Below are 17,500 nucleotides of genomic sequence, written 5' to 3'. Positions count from 1 at the left end.
CCCTATGGCAAGTGTCGGATTTCACTTGCCACAACTGTATATAGCCGGACCACACAGCAGGATGATCTACAGCTAATGATACTGAACTAGAACAACGGAAAGGTTCATCAAGAGACAGCAGCGGACCGAACATTAGTGTTGCACAATATTAATGTTCCCTTACGTGCGACTGTGTTATTATTATTATTATTATTATTTTTATTATTACACAGCAGGAGCAAGACTTGATCCTGGCTAATAGTGAAGCACATGATTGTACAGTGAAGCTCCCCTGATCTGGAAGTTCGGGACCGAAGACTGGCCGTAACTAGGAATTGTCACACGACTAGCATAGCGAGGGTCCTGAGGTGCCTCTCTCGTACGTGTGTAGTGCTCTGAGTGTGCGTATTGATTGGAATTCACTACATCAGACCTGCAGCAGGGCCACTTATCGTTGTTCTTTTTTCTCTCTCTTTTCCTTACTCTGCACAGACCCTCGCCAAGATTCCCGGTGCCGAAACTGTTCGCTAGATGTTCGCTAGATGCCTTTAACTACTGAGCGTCATTGTCCTTGTCCGCTTGTCTTGTCTGCCGTCGGCCAGGAAACAGGCCTGTGTTCTCTCCCTGCTCGTCCACGGGTGTGTTTTCCGTACTGCAAGCTGCGGGCCCGTATGCGCGTCTGCTTCGTCGACTCAGTTCGGTTTACATTGCTCCAGTTTTCAATACCATGCACCACTAACACTTGCCGTACGTCGTCCGTACGCTACATTGTTCGGCCGGATGAGCTGAACGAATGATCCAGTTAAGGTTGTGTTTCGCTCTGGTGACTCTGTAGGCCGATTTTAGTATTCTCTCCCGGCGTCTAATCTTGCAGTTTGTTCTCAAAGAGGTGCACCTGAGGACACGCTGTGCACAGTGTGTAGTATTCTAGTATAATGGCCGCCACGCGCCGCGACAGTCACGGACTTCTTACCGACTTAACCCTAGTATGTGTTCTCTGCCCGGTGCAGGAGAGCTGGGTCTTTTTCCTGTATGACGCGTGCACTGTCATGGTACGTGCTGTGCCGGGCTCCTAGCAATAAGCGTTTCTTAGCAGCTTTCCGTTGGCATTGCCGATTTTCTCTCGGCTTCTTGCTCAATGCCCTCTCCCCTCCCCTCTCATTTAGGAAGTCTTACAGCGTTATTGCCATTTTAGCCTTGTTTGTTTTTGAATTCCCACGCCCACATGACTGTGCAGCTGTCTATGCATGTTTAGTCGATATGGGACTTTCTTAGAGAGATCAACTGACTGAATTCTAGCTATGGGCTTTTTTCCTAGAGTATCTTTAACTTCCGACACAGCGGCTGGTTGGTGCTGCTGTGCAATACAGCTTTTGGTTACCGACATGGTCAGTGTGTGTGCGGTCAGTGTGTTGTTGTGCTTGTGGGTAACATGGCCCAGTGGCACCCGGACTGTGCGTATGGTGCGTCGTGTTGCGCCGTTGACACATGCACGCTTTCGTGCTTGTGTGTGCGTGTGTGTGTAGGGGGGGGGGGGGGGGGCTGATACACAAGCTTGCTTCACTTCTCAAACGCACCTTGCTTTTGGTGTCTTTTCTTTGCCATCGGTCCAGTACGAACACAGTGCAGCGAGTCATGTACCTTCGAATTATCCAGTCTGCTGCTAGCTGGTTGCAGCTTGGCCGGCCGTGCCACTTGAAAAAAAATACTACAGTACAGTACTACCTGCTACACTATACAGCTAATTTTCAAAGACTAGTGCATTTACAGTCAGTGCTCGATGTCGATTCTGGATTCGTTTCGTATCGGCGTTCCCTGTCGACTTCGAGCTTTGATCAAGTTCGATGACATAATGCATGACGTAGTGGGGAGAAAGGCGTACTTTCCCGATACCACCCTTGAATTTTTTGATTTTTCAGGCAGGCCAAAACAAGTTAGTTCGCCACACTGGCTCGATTTGATTGAAGTCTTTTTTCTTGCGTAGCACGCTTTGCACCATTAGTGTCTTCTGTTGGAGGAGAAAAGCTTAGGCAGTAGGTGGAGAAACCCAGCCCAGCTCTGGCAGACCCTTCAGAATCCGCGGATTGCTCGAACACAACTTCTCACAGGCGGTGACAAATTTGAATTCTATTCAACTGGTGAATTCGCAAGCTGAACTCTGCTGCTAAAGCAATTAGTTAGTCGCTCTGCAAGCAACTAGGTGCCCGTGGCATTTGTATTATTGATTATCTCTTGAAGTGAGCCCAGGGCCAGGGAGTGGGCAGGTGGCGGTACGCGGTGCGTTCCGTAATGTTCCGGCTCAAACTGCACAATGTCTGTCGCCCGGTAGTCTTCACAGCGACTCGAAGTCATGCAGGGATTGCATTGTCCAGGCCCAGGCCTGCTGCAGTGCGCACGCTCTGCCGCAAGCCGCCGGTGGCCTCGCGACCCCACCGCCGGAGCTTCCAGACCAGCGGGCGGCGAGCTGCTCCCATTCCACTAGGCCTGCTGGCAGCGGTGTCTTTGCGAGCACCAGCCATCATTGCGACGCGAGTGATACGGCGCTACCTGTGGCCATGGCTCAAGCCGGAGACGCGCGCCATCCTGAGTCGGCAGCTGGTGATCGCCGGGCTTCTGTCGTACGTCGGACTGGCTGGCTATGCGGCGTCGCATACTGATATCGTCAATGGCCGTCGACGGTGAGCGAGTGGAGTCCCCGGGGTGGCTTGAATAATTAGTATAATCGTGTTTTCCGGAGTATAAGCCGCACTTTAAACACTTCTAATCAACCCAAAAAGGTCAGAGCGGCTTATACCACGTTGGTCAAATGAGCCGTGATATACAGGGTAGGTGTCGCATTCCGTGACAACACATCTGTAGGTGCAGCTTAAGTTATACTCCGGAGAACACGTTACATTTACACTCACACGTCGTTTATTCGGGCGGTCCGGGACCGGGCACTGCCCGTGACTTTGAAATGTCCGCAACTCTGAATCACATACGTTTTGGTGGGAAACGGCAAGAGATATGGCATGTGATGTCACTCTCTACCACCTCTCTCTCTCTCTCTCTCTCTCTCTCTCTCTCTCTCTCTCTCTCTCTCTCTCTCTCTCTCTCTCTCTCTCTCTCTCTCTCTCTCTCTCTCTCTCTCTCTCTCTCTCTCTTTCTCTCTTTCTCTATCTATCTCTCTCTCCCTCCCTCTCCCTCTTCCTCTCCCCTCTCTCTCTCTCTCTCTCTCTCTCTCTCTCTCTCTCTCTCTCTCTCTCTCTCTCTCTCTCTTTTTTTTCTCCATCTATCTATCTCTATCTCTCTCTCTCTATCTCTATCTCTCTCCCTCCCTCCCTCCCTCCCTCTCCCTCTTCCTCCCTCTTCCTCTCTCTCTCTCTCTCTCTCTCTCTCTCTCTCTCTCTCTCTCTCTCTCTCTCTCTCTCTCTCTCTCTCTCTCTCTCCTCTCTCTCTCCCTCCCCCACTTGTACAGGGTACTGTGGCTTACCGAGTCAGAAAAGCTGTTCCTGGACACCGCAGCACGCGAGGGCATTCTGCAGTCGATTCAAGAAGATGCCAATGCTGTTATTCTGCCCAACAACCATCGGCTGTACAAGAAAGTCTCCCGTGTCATGGTGCAACTCGTCAAGGCTAATCCATGTGCCCAGCAAGTCGACTGGGAGCTGGCCGTGGTTGATTCACCCGTGAAGAACGCCGTGTCTTTCCCGGTATGGTGGCCCTGTGCCAGTTACCTTTGCAATGTGAACAGAATGTCATACAGTCAACTTTGCTAATAATGACTGCGGATATAACGACTATTCGTGAATAACGACAGAATTTCCATGCCCAGAGCAAAGTCCCATCTAATGCCATGAGACTTCGCGAGTAAGGACACTTTTTCTGATGCCCCGCCGAGTGTCGTTATACGCAAAGTTGACTGTACTCATGTGTGTCCATGTGTGTGTATGTCCATGGATGCATGCACATGCACATACACACACACACATATGCACATACACACACCCACACATGCACATGCACACACACACACACACACACACACACACACACACACACACACACACACACTTGCATGCACGCATTCGCAGAGTGTAAGAGAGCACAGAAAGAAGAGGAAGCGTCTCTTTTGGAACATTTGGCATGATCACTTTGTATGGGTGTCTTCTTCTTCTTTTTCTTCTTCTTCTTAGTTGGACGTCCTTAAAATCAAGATTTGAACTCGCCATTCCGGCCTCTAAAGGGCCGGGGGTGGACGATCGCCAACCTTGCCAACCTCTCGTAGTCACTTGTTCTTGTCGAATCGTTATTTTCATAGCCTTCTCGACATTCGCCCTACAAATTACCATACATCACAACGCAACTACCTGTACATGACACACCATACCATACGGACACAACCACACCCCAACTGTACTGGGGGCCTATCTCTTCGAATTGCATTATATGAGTTTCTTTTTCCTTTTTTCTTTACCCGTTACTGTCTAAAAAGCAGTCGAAACGGTTTTTATCCACCATTTGATGGTGAGCATTTCCCTTCTTCTTCTTCTTCTTCTTCTTCTTCTTCTTCTTCTTCTTCTTCTTCTTCTTCTTCTTCTTCTTCTTCTTCTTCTTCTTCTTCTTCTTCTTCTTCTTCTTCTTCTTCTTCTTCTTCTTCTTCTTCTTCTTCTTCTTCTTCTTCTTCTTCTTCTTCTTCGTACTGAAATGCATAGTAAAACTAGTAAACGAAACCATCCAAACTTATCAAAAGGCCACAGCATCAGCAGAAACGCAGAGTAAACAGAAGAGAATTGATTACATAACTTTCTGCAAGGCAGGAGAGAATCTCCCCAAACAGCCCCCCTCCCAACGCAAACGGCTAAATGACCAATTCGTAACTAGCTCAGCAGACTGGCAGGTCCTGGTGGACATGAAGGATGAGAAACTTGTTTTCCCCCACTTCATAGCACCTACAACCTGTCGTCCAGACATAGTGCTCTTCTCCAAAGAATTGAGAAGAGTTCTGTGGCTGGAACTCACGGTATGTAGTGAAGATCGCTTTGCACAATCGCGCGAAATCAAAATCGAACGCTATCGTCACCTTCATAGCGCGTGTGTAAGGAATGGCTGGGATACGGAAAGTCACACAGCAGAGGTGGGAGCGAGAGGCGCCATATCCACCAGCTTGGATTCCTTCGCGAGATCCTTGCGCTGCACTAAGGAACAGCGCAGGCTCTTGCGGAGGAATTGTCGCCAAGCAGCGCTGAACTCAAGCTATGTCCTATGGCTAAGGCGAAGGGAGCGAACATGGCGCGACTGGCCGTTGTATTAAAACTGTTTGGTGAACCTGTTGTAGAGCACTTGGTGGGCGATCGGCCACCCAGCGAGGATAGTTGGACGTCCTTAAAATCAAGATTTGAACTCGCCATTCCGGCCTCTAAAGGGCCGGGGGTGGACGATCGCCAACCTTGCCAACCTCTCGTAGTCACTTGTTCTTGTCGAATCGTTATTTTCATAGCCTTCTCGACATTCGCCCTACAAATTACCATACATCACAACGCAACTACCTGTACATGACACACCATACCATACGGACACAACCACACCCCAACTGTACTGGGGGCCTATCTCTTCGAATTGCATTATATGAGTTTCTTTTTCCTTTTTTCTTTACCCGTTACTGTCTAAAAAGCAGTCGAAACGGTTTTTATCCACCATTTGATGGTGAGCATTTCCCTTCTGTGTGTGTGTGCGCGTGTGTGTGTGTGTGTGTTTGTGCCTGTGTGTTTGTCTGTCTATGTGCCTGTGTGTGTGTGTGTCTATGTGCCTGTGTGTGTGTCTGTCTATGTATACTGATGTAATACTGTACTGTTTTGAACAGGGTGGCACCGTCGTGGTCTACACCGGCATACTGGATGTCACAAAGGATCGCAATGACCTGGCGGTGCTGCTGGGTCACGAGATGGCACACACTGTTCTAAGACATCAGGTAATCTACTACTGCTAGCCATTACGTACACACGTACACGTACAGCGCTAGCTCAATGAGATCCAGTCGCGTCACTTTTAAACATTTGCACCTTGCATCGTTACGCAGGCCAGTGTTCGCAGGTCTAGGGTTGTGCAATGCCCGGCATGGCGTGCTTGAGTGACCCGACTGGATTTCATTGAGCACTGCTGTACTACAGTAATAGTGATGTGTTCTTAGCTATTACTGTAAATATACAAATTTTCGGCAGCTATTTAATTTCGGCTATATTCGGCACCGACCCAAAACGCCTAAATTAAAACGCCGATGAAATTTTTCACAGCATCTGTCGCACTATACCATGCCCTCTACCCCACGCCGAAAATAAATCGCCGCCGAAATGTCAAACATCGTGAAGTGCCGAAATTTTGCAGCGCCGAAATTTTGTATATTTACAGTAGGTGGTGTATTGTTGGCCATTAATGTGTTTTAAAATAGCAGTAAAGAGAACTAGTTCTGCTGTCATCGCCTTACAAGAACGAAGTCATGAACGTTTTCCAAAATCGATTTTTATGTCACATTCATCAGTCGATTATTTTCATTAATGTGTTCTTAGCTATTAGGTGGTGTATTGTTAGCCATTAGGTAATGCATTTTTAGCCAGTAGGTAATGTGTTCTTAGACATTAGGTAATGCATTTTAGCCATGATGTAATGTGTTCTTAGACATTAGGTAATGCATTTTAGCCATAATGTAATGTGTTCTTAGACATTAGGTAATGCATTTTAGCCATGATGTAATGTGTTCTTAGACATTAGGTAATGCATTTTAGCCATGATGTAATGTGTTCTTAGACATAAGGAAAGGATTTTTAGCCATGATGTAATGTGTTCTTAGACATTAGGTAATGCATTTTAGCCATGACGTAATGTGTTCTTAGACATTAGGTAATGCATTTTAGCCATGATGTAATGTGTTCTTAGACATTAGGTAATGCATTTTAGCCATGATGTAATGTGTTCTTAGACATTAGGTAATGCATTTTAGTAGGGGTCAAACGGGTGTACCTTTAACTAACGAACGGGTAATTTTCTTAACGGCCGGGTTAACGGGTACCCTTTAGCAGCCATGTATAATTTTTTGTGCAATTTTCACGTAAATCAAGAGTTTAATTCATCTGTTCTCGGGTTGCATTTTGATATCACATTGTGATTCGCAAATCGATTGGGGTCTGATAGTCGCAGGAGTAGATCTACTAGGTGCGAAAATGCAACAACAATGCAGACATCAAGCATGAAGCTGTAAATAATTGACTCCCGCCTGGAATTAGGCTTTTAGGGTTTTACGTCGGGCCCTAGACGACGGCTACTTTGGCCAACCGGACAACGAAGAAGTTGTGACCAAAGAGAATGATTTTATTTCTTGCACATGCGTTTGTAGAATGACGTAATTGAGTGAGTCAGGTCGCTACAGTACTCCCCCGCCAGTGGTGAGGTCGGGAGGAGCGAAGCACGATAAACAAGAAACAAGAAAGAGAAGAGAAAGGAAAGCGCAGCATGTACAAGGCGGAACGGCAAAAATATAATAATATGATACAACATATGTACAGGCGAGAGCGCTGCGTGTATGAAATTTGTTTGAGACGTGGCAACAAAGGCCGAAACAAAATCAAAAATGCAGAAAGCGGAAAGAGAGAGATGCATGACAGAGGCGGGTTAACGTGTCAGAGGTGTGTTAACGTGACAGAGGTGGAGAGCATGTCAGAGGCAGAAAGAAAGAAAAGAGGAAATGTACGCGTGACAGAGGAGTGTTATCGTGTCAGAGGCGGAAAGAAAGAAAAGAATGTACGCGTGACAGAGGAGTATGATCATGTCAGAGGCGGCTGCATGTTGCAGGCTTGGCGGGATACCAGCAGGAGCGCTGTACTGGGGCGAGGCGTGCCGACTGAGGCGGGGACAGATGGAGGCGAGCGCAGCTCCATGGGGTCCGGTGCCGGGCGTGTGCCTGCGTGCGTGCACAGTGAGTGAGCTGGTACGACGGGTGGAGGTGGCCAATTTCCAGCTTGAGGCCAGGACGAAGACGACTGGACGAAGTGCCGTGGCAGGATAGCGGGGTATCCAGGTGGGCCGGGAGGGTGGCAGGGGCCACAGCAGCTCCGAGGCGGATCCAGTGACGAGTGGTGGTGAGGCTCAAGTTTTACGTCAACAGCCGGCGATTGACGGGATCCCGAGAGTTGAGGCGAGCAGGAAACTGCGGCGGGCCGAGCTCAGGGATGGCATGCTCAAAACTCCGAAGAGCGCAGCGTCGGGGGTCACCAATTTAGGGTTTTACGTCGGGCCCTAGACGACGGCTACTTTGGCCAACCGGACAACGAAGAAGTTGTGACCAAAGAGAATGATTTTATTTCTTGCACATGCGTTTGTAGAATGACGTAATAGTCAGTGAGTCAGGTCGCTACAGGCTTGTCCACAAAATGTTTTCAATTATTTTTGAATTTTGGTTGGATTTTCGCACTTTGAATTTTTTTGGAATTTTGGCCCCATCAGGATTGAATTTTGGCCGTTTTTGGAGAACGACAGTGCTGTCACATCTGGAGAGTACATGTGCTGCTCATTATATTACCAAGTTTGACATGTGAAAACAGTACTTTCAAATACACACCTTTGATCTTTGACCTTTTGACACCCATCCCCGAATTTGGAAGCACACAGACACACATGATAAAAGCAGTTTGTGGATTTATTTTAATTTTTTGCTTTTTTTGGAACTATTGAGTACGAGCGCGTACGAGTACTGTAAAAACCATGGCAACGGATCGAATTTTTTCTGCATTTTGGGGGATTTTTTGAATTTTCTTAAAACATTTTGACTGTTTTTTTCGCTTTTTGAATTTCAATTTTGGACAAAATAATTCGCATGATGTGGCCACCCTTACCTGAAATACACGAACCCAGCAGTGTTGCTCCGTACTGACTGGTTCATGAAAATCCAAAAGGGTACCCTTTTACTAACGGTACCTGAGATTAACGGTCGGGTACCCGGGTACCCGGTACACCCCTTTGACCCCTACATTTTAGCCATGATGTAATGTGTTCTTAGACATTAGGTAATGCATTTTAGCCATGATGTAATGTGTTCTTAGACATTAGGTAATGCATTTTAGCCATGATGTAATGTGCTCTTAGACATTGGGTAATGGGTGGTGCTGTGGCTGGCTATTTCTTTTCCCTTCTTTCCAAGTTTTCCTAAACTCACAGAGTTTTAAGTCCGTCTGTGTGCCAGCAAACACACATGCTCCACTGGTGTGTGCGTGCGTGCGTGCGTGTGTGTGTGTATGTATGTGTGTGTGCATGCGTGCGTGCATGTGTGTGTCTGTGTCTGGTGTGTGTGTGTGCGTGCGTGCGTGTGTGAGTGCGTGTGTGTGTCAGTGTGTCTGTGTGACTGTGAGCTGTCTAGAGACGTGGAACAATATAATTTATTATCTCTCAACGGAAGTGTCCTTGCTGGTGCCTGTATGGTTCGGCTGAGAGCGCGTGGTTGTGATGAGTTGGGAATGTGTGACTGTCGGGATGGTTATCCAGCATGTCCTGCATCCCTTGACATGCTCTGTTCTCGTATCTTCTCTGCTCTCACCTCAGGAAGAAGCTGTCAGTCAGCACAAGCTACTGAACATGATCATCCTGCCGGTGACTATTGCAGTCAATGCTTTCACAGGTGTTGGTTTCTCTTCTTTCATCTACTTTGGAGAGAAATGGTTCTCCAAGGTTAGTCACCCTGCATAGGCCCAGGCGGATAATGGTAGCACTATATCTAGCATAATTAGCACTTTCTGGAAACTAGCACTGCGCTGGCATGATCCGGCAAGTTTTGCAGAAAACTAGCATATTCTTGTGAAAACTAGCATATTCTTGTAAAAACTAGCATATTATTGCAAAATATGGGATTTTTGCAGTTAATGCCTTCACAGGTGTAGGTTTCTCTTTTCTCATCTACTAGTACTTTGGAGAGAAATGGTTCTTTGAGGTTAGTCACCATGCTGCATGCAGCATGCAGCATGGCGCTGATTGTGCTGTATACTGAACTCAGTGAATGAGATTTTAGGTCTGTGACTATACTTTGCTGCGTCTGATCTCCTCACCTCCCACCGCTTTAGGAGCTGCATCTGCGCCTTGATCCTTGAAGGGTGGTGGCGTTCCTACGGACGCGGAAAACTCGGCCTCTAGCCGAGTCTGACGCGAACCGTGAATGTTTTTGGGCTCAGGGGTCTCTCGAGTCGTTTTAACATTTTCATGTTGGTCTTAGATTTTAGTGGATGGTTTTTGTTGTTGTGTGTGTATGTGTGTGTGTGTGTGTGTGTGTGTGTGTGTGTGTGTGTGTGTGTGTGTGTGTGTGTGTGTGTGTGTGTGTGTGTCTGTCTCTCTGACTGTCTGTCTGTCTCTCTGACTGTCTGTCTTCTCTGTCTGTCTGTCCGTCTGTCCGTCTGTCTGTCTGTCTGTCTGTCTGGGGTATGGGAGTGTGCGTGCACGTATATGCCGACTTCCTTACACGGTTCTATACCTGTTTTCGCACCGTGCACAGGTGTTTGTCAGTATGCCGTACTCGCGTATGCGTGAGAAAGAAGCTGATGATTTGGGCATGGAAATGGCGGCCAGGGTAAGACTTTTCACACTGCCACTTGACTGGAAAACACCTAGCCCTGGTATCAGGAGCTTGGCATTGTAATTTGTACACTGCACTGACAGTTGACCCCCATGAAACTACCACGCATAAGATGATACCTGGGAAAGCAGAGATGTGTGTGTGTGTGTGTGTGTGTATGTGTGTGTGTATGTGTGTGTGTATGTGTGTGTGTATGTGTGTATGTGTGTATGTGTGTGTTTGTGTGTGTGTGTGTGTGTGTGTGTGTGTGTGTGTGTGTGTGTGTGTGTGTTGGGGGTTTGTGTGTGTGTGTGTGTGTGTGTGTGTGTGTGTTGGGGGTCTGTATGCTCTTCATCATGTCTTGCTTTGCCCCGTTCTTGTTCTTGCTGCTGCTGCTGTTGTTCGTCCTGTGCCGCTGTCATTACTGCTGCTGCTGATGATGATAATAATGTCTTTTTGCTGCTGTTTCCACTTTTGTCTCTCTCGCTGCTGTCTTCGTCACAGGCATGCTTTGACATGCGCAATGCACCTGAGTTTTTCTCGCGCATATCCGAGATCCCAGAGGATATGGAGTGGCTGTCCACGCATCCGACCGGGGAGCACAGGAGACAGGCGCTGACGAATCGTCTCACAGAGGTACGGTACAGCGGCTACTTAAGCCTGACCCAATCATGGGCAGGCAGTATAATAATTTCACGACAGCTTCAGAAACTGCCAACTTCGTCACTAGAACATAAAGATAAACGTCGAATGACTTCGTCTCCAGTGTTTTCACGAAACGAACGTGCCTGGTCTGTTGCACATGATCAACTATGTTGAGCAGATGCAAATAAAAGTAATGTGCAAGAATAATCAGCATGTGATTTAGAGCATATTGACATACATACGAGTCGGTGCATGGGGCTGCATTTGATTAGAAGTTCTGGATAATTCGAAGTTGGAGCCTGGAAAACTTAGGTTCCGAATTAAAGGTAGTCTACCTGTAATAATTATATATAATAATATGTGATTGAGATTGAGTATTTCGCTCCTGCTCTTGTAGCAGTTGAGCACTCTTGCGTGGGGTAGTGCCTTTGCTGTTTGCGTTATGCAGAGCTCACTGACTTGTCAGTTTGAGCACTCTGGCAAGGTACGTTCGGGCCTGATTGGAAATTTTTATTTCCATTGCTATCAGGTTCGGCCTCATTTCCTCTGTGCTGCGCTGACGAGTCCACAAAGGACGAAACAGTTCTGTCCGCAGATTGAGTATAATAATATATGTAATAATAGTAGTACACACTAGTCAGAACAACAGATGGCCTGATCAGTCACAACTTAAATTTCATGCCATCTCAGTCACTCATCAGGTGATATGAACATCAAGAAAATAACCCACCATTTAAAGCCCAGTATGGCGGAACAAGGATAACAGAAAGCGCTAGGGGCGCTGTCAACTCATATCCGATTCTGCTGGGATTGACAACTGTGTGTAATAATAGTAGTACATGTATAATGAGGACGTACGAACATAATGCGTGCCCAAGGCTTGGAAGCCTCCGCCTCATTGTGTAACAGTGGTATTGTTCCCGTAGCTATGCAAAAGACGTTACTTCAGTAGCGTCTGGCGCTAGCCAGGGTCCACATAGCTTTAATTCCGTGTTTGTTTGTTTGTGCTATCGGCATGCCTGGCGCTATCCCGTCTCGTACCGTACCATCAAATACATCAATACAGTGTTGTACGGTATAAGGATGTCGTTTAGCATGTCGTACAGCAGTACGATGAAATAGTGGGAGAAACCAGCGACCACTTGGGCACGATGAACATTACAACAGTCTTATTGTGAGTGAGAGTCAGGCCAAGTTTCTGAAGATCAGTAGCGAGTGCTACTAGTATCCCGAGCATTAGGTTAGCATTACAAAAGCATAGACAGGATGCGTATTAAAGGAGACCCAAGTTGCTGAAGATCAGTATTCATTGCTGATAACGCGCAGAAAAACTAAATCCGCAGCCTCTTTTGCCATCGGACAGGATGCGTATTATAGGAGACTGTAAAGTTATGTAATGTGCTCCACAGGCAACCATGCATTCGGCCGTCAGCAACAGTTAAGCACAAGCACACTATCAAGGCAAGGACAATATTGTATATAACTTTACCTCATTGGCTCAGCAGGTCAATGTATTACTACAAAAAGGCCAGGAAATCCGATTATGAGGGGCAGTTCTAATAACATGCATAATGAGCTAGGCAAAAAAGCATAGCGTAGTGCCCTGAGCTTCCAAGCTCTCTCGTATACAGTGGCTGTGTGTGTGCACACATCCAGTGACATCCCGGACTTGACTGTCCATGTTTCCCTTGTCCTGTGCTCTCTTTTACAGATGATGGAGATAACTCGTGAAGAATGCGCCGGTGAGTGAGAAGCCCACATTTACCGAGCTTTGGAAGCTGTGTGTGTATGAGTGTGTGGCTCTCTCTCTCTCTCTCTCTCTCTCTCTCTCTCTCTCTCTCTCTCTCTCTCTCTCTCTCTCTCTCTCTCTCTCTCTCTCTCTCTCTCTCTCTCTCTCTCTCTCTCTCTCTCTCTCTCTCTCTCTCTCTCTCTCTCTCTCTCTCTCTCTCTCTCTCTCTCTGCCTCTTTCTTTCTTAGTCTCCTTGCTCTTCTTTCACTCGCCTGGGTGGCTACCATCAGCCAGTGCTGGTGGTATGTGGTGGTGTGCTGTGTGCGCATGTCAAAAAATGAAGAAATAATAGGTATCTGCTGGCCAGAAACCCCCCACCTCAGCTAGCTGTGTGGTGGAAGACCAGATAAAAAAAATACTAAAATAATGGAGGTCAGTTCGTTAGCCTTACAACAGTAAATAGGTTGTAATCCCAGCTCAAGTTGCTGCCTCACATTACTTGTTCTCTCCATTGCTTCGTCTGTGTGTCTGTGTGTGTGTGTGCGCGCGCGCGCTCACGTGCATGCATGTGTTCGTTGGCATTATGGGTGTGTGTTGTGTTCACTTCTATCTATGGACCCTTATTTTGCTCAGACCTATCCGCCCGCTTATTTGTATCTATGTTGTTTCTGCTTCTGCCGATGGCTTTCAACAGGGTATTCTAAGTGGTTCAACCGCACCGTTCTCCGGCAGTCGACTGGCGTAGGGATGAAGAAGTGAGTGTTAGCAGTTACAGTCCATTTCAAAACTATATACGCGCAGTGTTTTTGAAATATTTCAAATTTGGCTGGACCTTTTTGAGAATAGTTTTCGGAATATTGCTCAGGTCCGCTCCACAATTACTCTCATATAGTTTCTAAACGATTGGATAACAGACGCCCAATTTGGAAAAAATTTATGCACAAAGTGATCACAGATTTTATGTGGTATAGATGCTGGCATAACGGTTTTTGCCTAGGTACGCGTCTATAGTTTTGAAATGGACTGTAGGACATGTTACTTGCTCTTCTCTGCACTAGGCAATGCCCCGAGCCCTGCAGTGTGCATGGTACGATGGCTAATGTACAGTCACAACCGCTTACTCGTAGTACGTACACCATGGTACACGGTGTAAGATGTACTATTGTTTAGTACGTACTTTTTGCAGTTGACGAAACATTTGGCACACTCAATTGCAGCGCGGGTGTAGTAACTTGTACGTACTTTGGCTAGGACAGTACTTTTGTCGTGTTCCCTTGTGGGTACTGTACATATACAAATTTTCGGCAGCTATTTAATTTCGGCTATATTCGGCACCGACCCCAAACGCCTAAATTAAAACGCCGATGAAATTTTTCACAGCATCTGTCGCACTATACCATGCCCTCTACCCCACGCCGAAAATAAATCGCCGCCGAAATGTCAAAAATCGTGAAGTGCCGAAATTTTGTATATTTACAGTACGCCTTATAAAGTTTTCACTGTACTAGTGCTCTTTATCCGAGGTAGAATGGCTGACAACGAATTTTTTAAAGAAAAGGGCCAACAGAGCTTGGTGGAGCTACCATTGAAGTACTGGAAGCTATGTAAATATTACTTGTACGAGGAAGTAAAATTGAACGTTTTAATGAGTGACATTTTTCACAAAGATGATTCAAGGGTGAGAAAACGAAGTAAGGTGGATCCTGGTACATATACCCCAGCAATGCCCATCACATCATTCTGGCATGTACTCCTATTAGAGACGTGTCCGTTATATTTTCGCTCCATTCTCAACATGCACTACCGTAAACGTCCGTAAATAGTGAGGTTTTGCATTCCGAATTTCGGTACAGCGTTCTTCGGTCATTTGTCGAACATCAAAATGTCGAATTTTCGCACCAACGTTTGTTTTGCAAGTCGAAAATGATGTGTTTTCATTTCGTGAGCCCCAGCATCAGCAACGTCCTGTCCCGTGCTCCTTTTCTTGCAGATTCCAACGAACTTTGATCGCCCAAAGAGTCGAGGGCCAAACCTGCCTCCTCAGTCGCCTCAGAAAAACCAACTCCATGGCCAAGTCAAATTTTATGCGTGTCGCCATAGTCTTCTCAGCCACACAGATGACGGTGAGGACACTCCAGGCGAAAGAGAGTCGACAGGCAGTGGAGAGGAGCAATCAGAGGTAGCTGACGATGCTATGTCGCCAAAGACGCCTGCCAAGCGATGCCGAGATAAGAAACCTCGTTGAATAAATCACGCGCTAGCGCTCTTCTACAAGAAAATGCATCCGAAAAATATTTTCGGCAAAGTGAGCTTTTTCCGAACAAACACGCCGAATCTTCGTGTGCATTTTCGCCCTCGCTCCCGCGTGCCGAATCTTTTTGCCGAATTTCGGAATGCAAAACCTCACTAATAAGTATGTATTTACTTTTGAATTTAGTGACCACACCCGTACTAACTTTCGGGCACGAACTAACTTTCGGACCTGACTAGTGTGTGGTGGAGAAGTCATTTTCATGTCGATGTACATGCTACGTGCTGCATGTGCGCATCGTACCGGTACTTATTTCGGGCGGTACGTTTATCGGGCTTGACTTGACTTCAACAGACAGAGCCTAAAGAATGAAGGCGGTATTTCTTTCGGGCAGCTACTGTAAACCGTGAAATTACTGCCATGGTCTAATTTCTGCGAAATTCGCGACCGCGTGGAAATCGCGAAATTTAGACAGCGCGAAAAGGAGATCCATAAAAGGTTTAGCATGAATGCCGCAGTAGCAAATTCTGCAATCGCAAAATTAAAACCTCGCAAACCTGTCCAGATTCTGAAAACGCGAACTAAAAACTAAAAACGCTGTGAAAATTTCACCCTTTACAGTACTTATTTAGGGACTTTTACGGTAGTATTGGAGACGTGCTGCACTGCTGCTCAGTGAAATCCAGTCACGTCACTCAAGTTTGCGCCTTGCATCATTTCGCAGCCCAGTGTTCGCAGGTCCGGGGCTGCGCAATGCCCGACGTGTACTTGAGTGACTCGACTGGATTTCATTGAGCGGTACTGTGTGTGTGTGTGTGTGCGTGCGTGCGTGTGTGTGTAGTATTGGAGAAGTACTAGTATAGGAGAAGTACTAGTATTGGAGAAGTACTAGTATAGGAGAAGTGTACAATTTCTTGGGGAAGTACGGTACATGTAGTAGCATTCATTAAGGTTTCTCGTGCTGTATGTTCTCTGCTCACCCTTCCCAGCCAATCTCATTTACCGGGTTCTGGAAAGCAGCAAAGCTCAGCGGAGCAGCCTACGACATCACCAACGACATCATCGACGACATCATCATCACCGCCGCCGTCAGCACAGACAACTAGCCCACCAGTAGACCTAGTGAAGACAACACCTGGTCACTCCGAGCAAGAAGCGCCACCGACACAAGCACCAGCAACCCTGCCAGCGCCAGCGCAAGCCCACACGCAAAAGCCAGCACAGCGTTCGCAGCAACAGCAGCCGGCCACGGTGCACCCTGGTAATGCGCCGAGCGTGCGTTCCATGTCGGCGTCCTCTCTGACCGCAATTCCGCCGTCAACGAAGATCATGGTGAAGACCACGACAGCATCGTCAACACCGTCGTCACCGTGAACTGTGTCGCTAGTCGTACCCGTCTTGACTTTAGTATCCATCATGTCTGACTACGGGGCTCTCTCTCTCTTTTTCTCTCTCTCTCTCTTTTTCTCTCTCTCTCTTCTCTCTCTCTCTCTCTCTCTCTCTCTCTCTCTCTCTCTCTCTCTCTCTCTCTCTCTCTCTCTCTCTCTCTCTCTCTCTCTCTCTCTCTCTCGCTATCTCGCTATCATTTTCATATCAGTATGTACTGGCTGGTGAACACAGGGATTTGGTTGGTCGACACCGACTTATGACGCCGACTCCACTGGAAGTATGCTTCAGGTACGACTCCCTACCCAGCAGCCCATACTGCGCAGCCTCCTAGTCATATCAACATTGATCTTTACATTTCGTCCTCGCCACCCAGTGCATGTGACGTGTAGCATTCCCTGTGTCTAGTATGCCGTGTTGTGCAGCAAGAAACTGATCACATGACCTAGGGATGTGTAGCATTCCCTGTGTCTAGTATGCCGTGCTGTGCAGCAAGAAACTGATCACATGACCTAGGGATGTGTAGCATTCCCTGTGTCTAGTATGCCGTGCTGTGCAGCAAGAAACTGATCACATGACCTAGGGATGTGTAGCATTCCCTGTGTTAGTATGCCGTGCTGTGCAGCAAGAAACTGATCACATGACCTAGGGATGTGTAGCATTCCCTGTGTCTAGTATGCCGTGTTGTGCAGCAAGAAACTGATCACATGACCTAGGGATGTGTAGCATTCCCTGTGTCTAGTATGCCGTGTTGTGCAGCAAGAAACTGATCACATGACCTAGGGATGTGTAGCATTCCCTGTGTCTAGTATGCCGTGTTGTGGAGCAAGAAACTGATCACATGACCTAGGGATGTGTAGCATTCCCTGTGTCTAGTACGCCGTGTTGTGCAGCAAGAAACTGATCACATGACCTGGGGATGTATATGTGTAGGAGGACTAGA

General features: G+C 47.1%; 2 protein-coding genes across 2 annotated transcripts in view; both read left to right on the top strand.

The window, feature by feature from the left end:
• LOC135819495 (flotillin-2a-like) overlaps positions 1–1,363 on the top strand; it is a 13,681-nt gene extending 12,318 nt beyond the window's left edge. The window contains exon 12 of the mRNA XM_065332712.1: positions 472–1,363. Within this exon, the coding sequence (XP_065188784.1) occupies positions 472–510 (39 nt within the window). The 3' untranslated portion in view covers positions 511–1,363. The remainder of the gene's footprint in view (positions 1–471) is intronic.
• A 534-nt stretch (positions 1,364–1,897) lies between these two features.
• The window catches only part of LOC135819494 (metalloendopeptidase OMA1, mitochondrial-like), a 16,362-nt gene continuing 759 nt past the window's right edge, over positions 1,898–17,500 (top strand). Inside the window, exons 1-9 of the mRNA XM_065332711.1 lie at positions 1,898–2,657; positions 3,437–3,671; positions 5,822–5,929; positions 9,547–9,672; positions 10,487–10,561; positions 11,051–11,182; positions 12,903–12,933; positions 13,615–13,675; positions 16,161–17,500. The exon at positions 16,161–17,500 is cut by the window's right edge and continues 759 nt beyond it. Coding sequence (XP_065188783.1) covers positions 2,269–2,657; positions 3,437–3,671; positions 5,822–5,929; positions 9,547–9,672; positions 10,487–10,561; positions 11,051–11,182; positions 12,903–12,933; positions 13,615–13,675; positions 16,161–16,545 — 1,542 coding nt within the window. The 5' untranslated portion in view covers positions 1,898–2,268 and the 3' untranslated portion in view covers positions 16,546–17,500. The remainder of the gene's footprint in view (positions 2,658–3,436; positions 3,672–5,821; positions 5,930–9,546; positions 9,673–10,486; positions 10,562–11,050; positions 11,183–12,902; positions 12,934–13,614; positions 13,676–16,160) is intronic.

Source organism: Sycon ciliatum, chromosome 6 (assembly GCF_964019385.1).
Source record: "Sycon ciliatum chromosome 6, ocSycCili1.1, whole genome shotgun sequence".
Lineage (NCBI taxonomy): Eukaryota > Metazoa > Porifera > Calcarea > Leucosolenida > Sycettidae > Sycon > Sycon ciliatum.
This window is presented reverse-complemented; position numbering and strand designations above follow the sequence as displayed.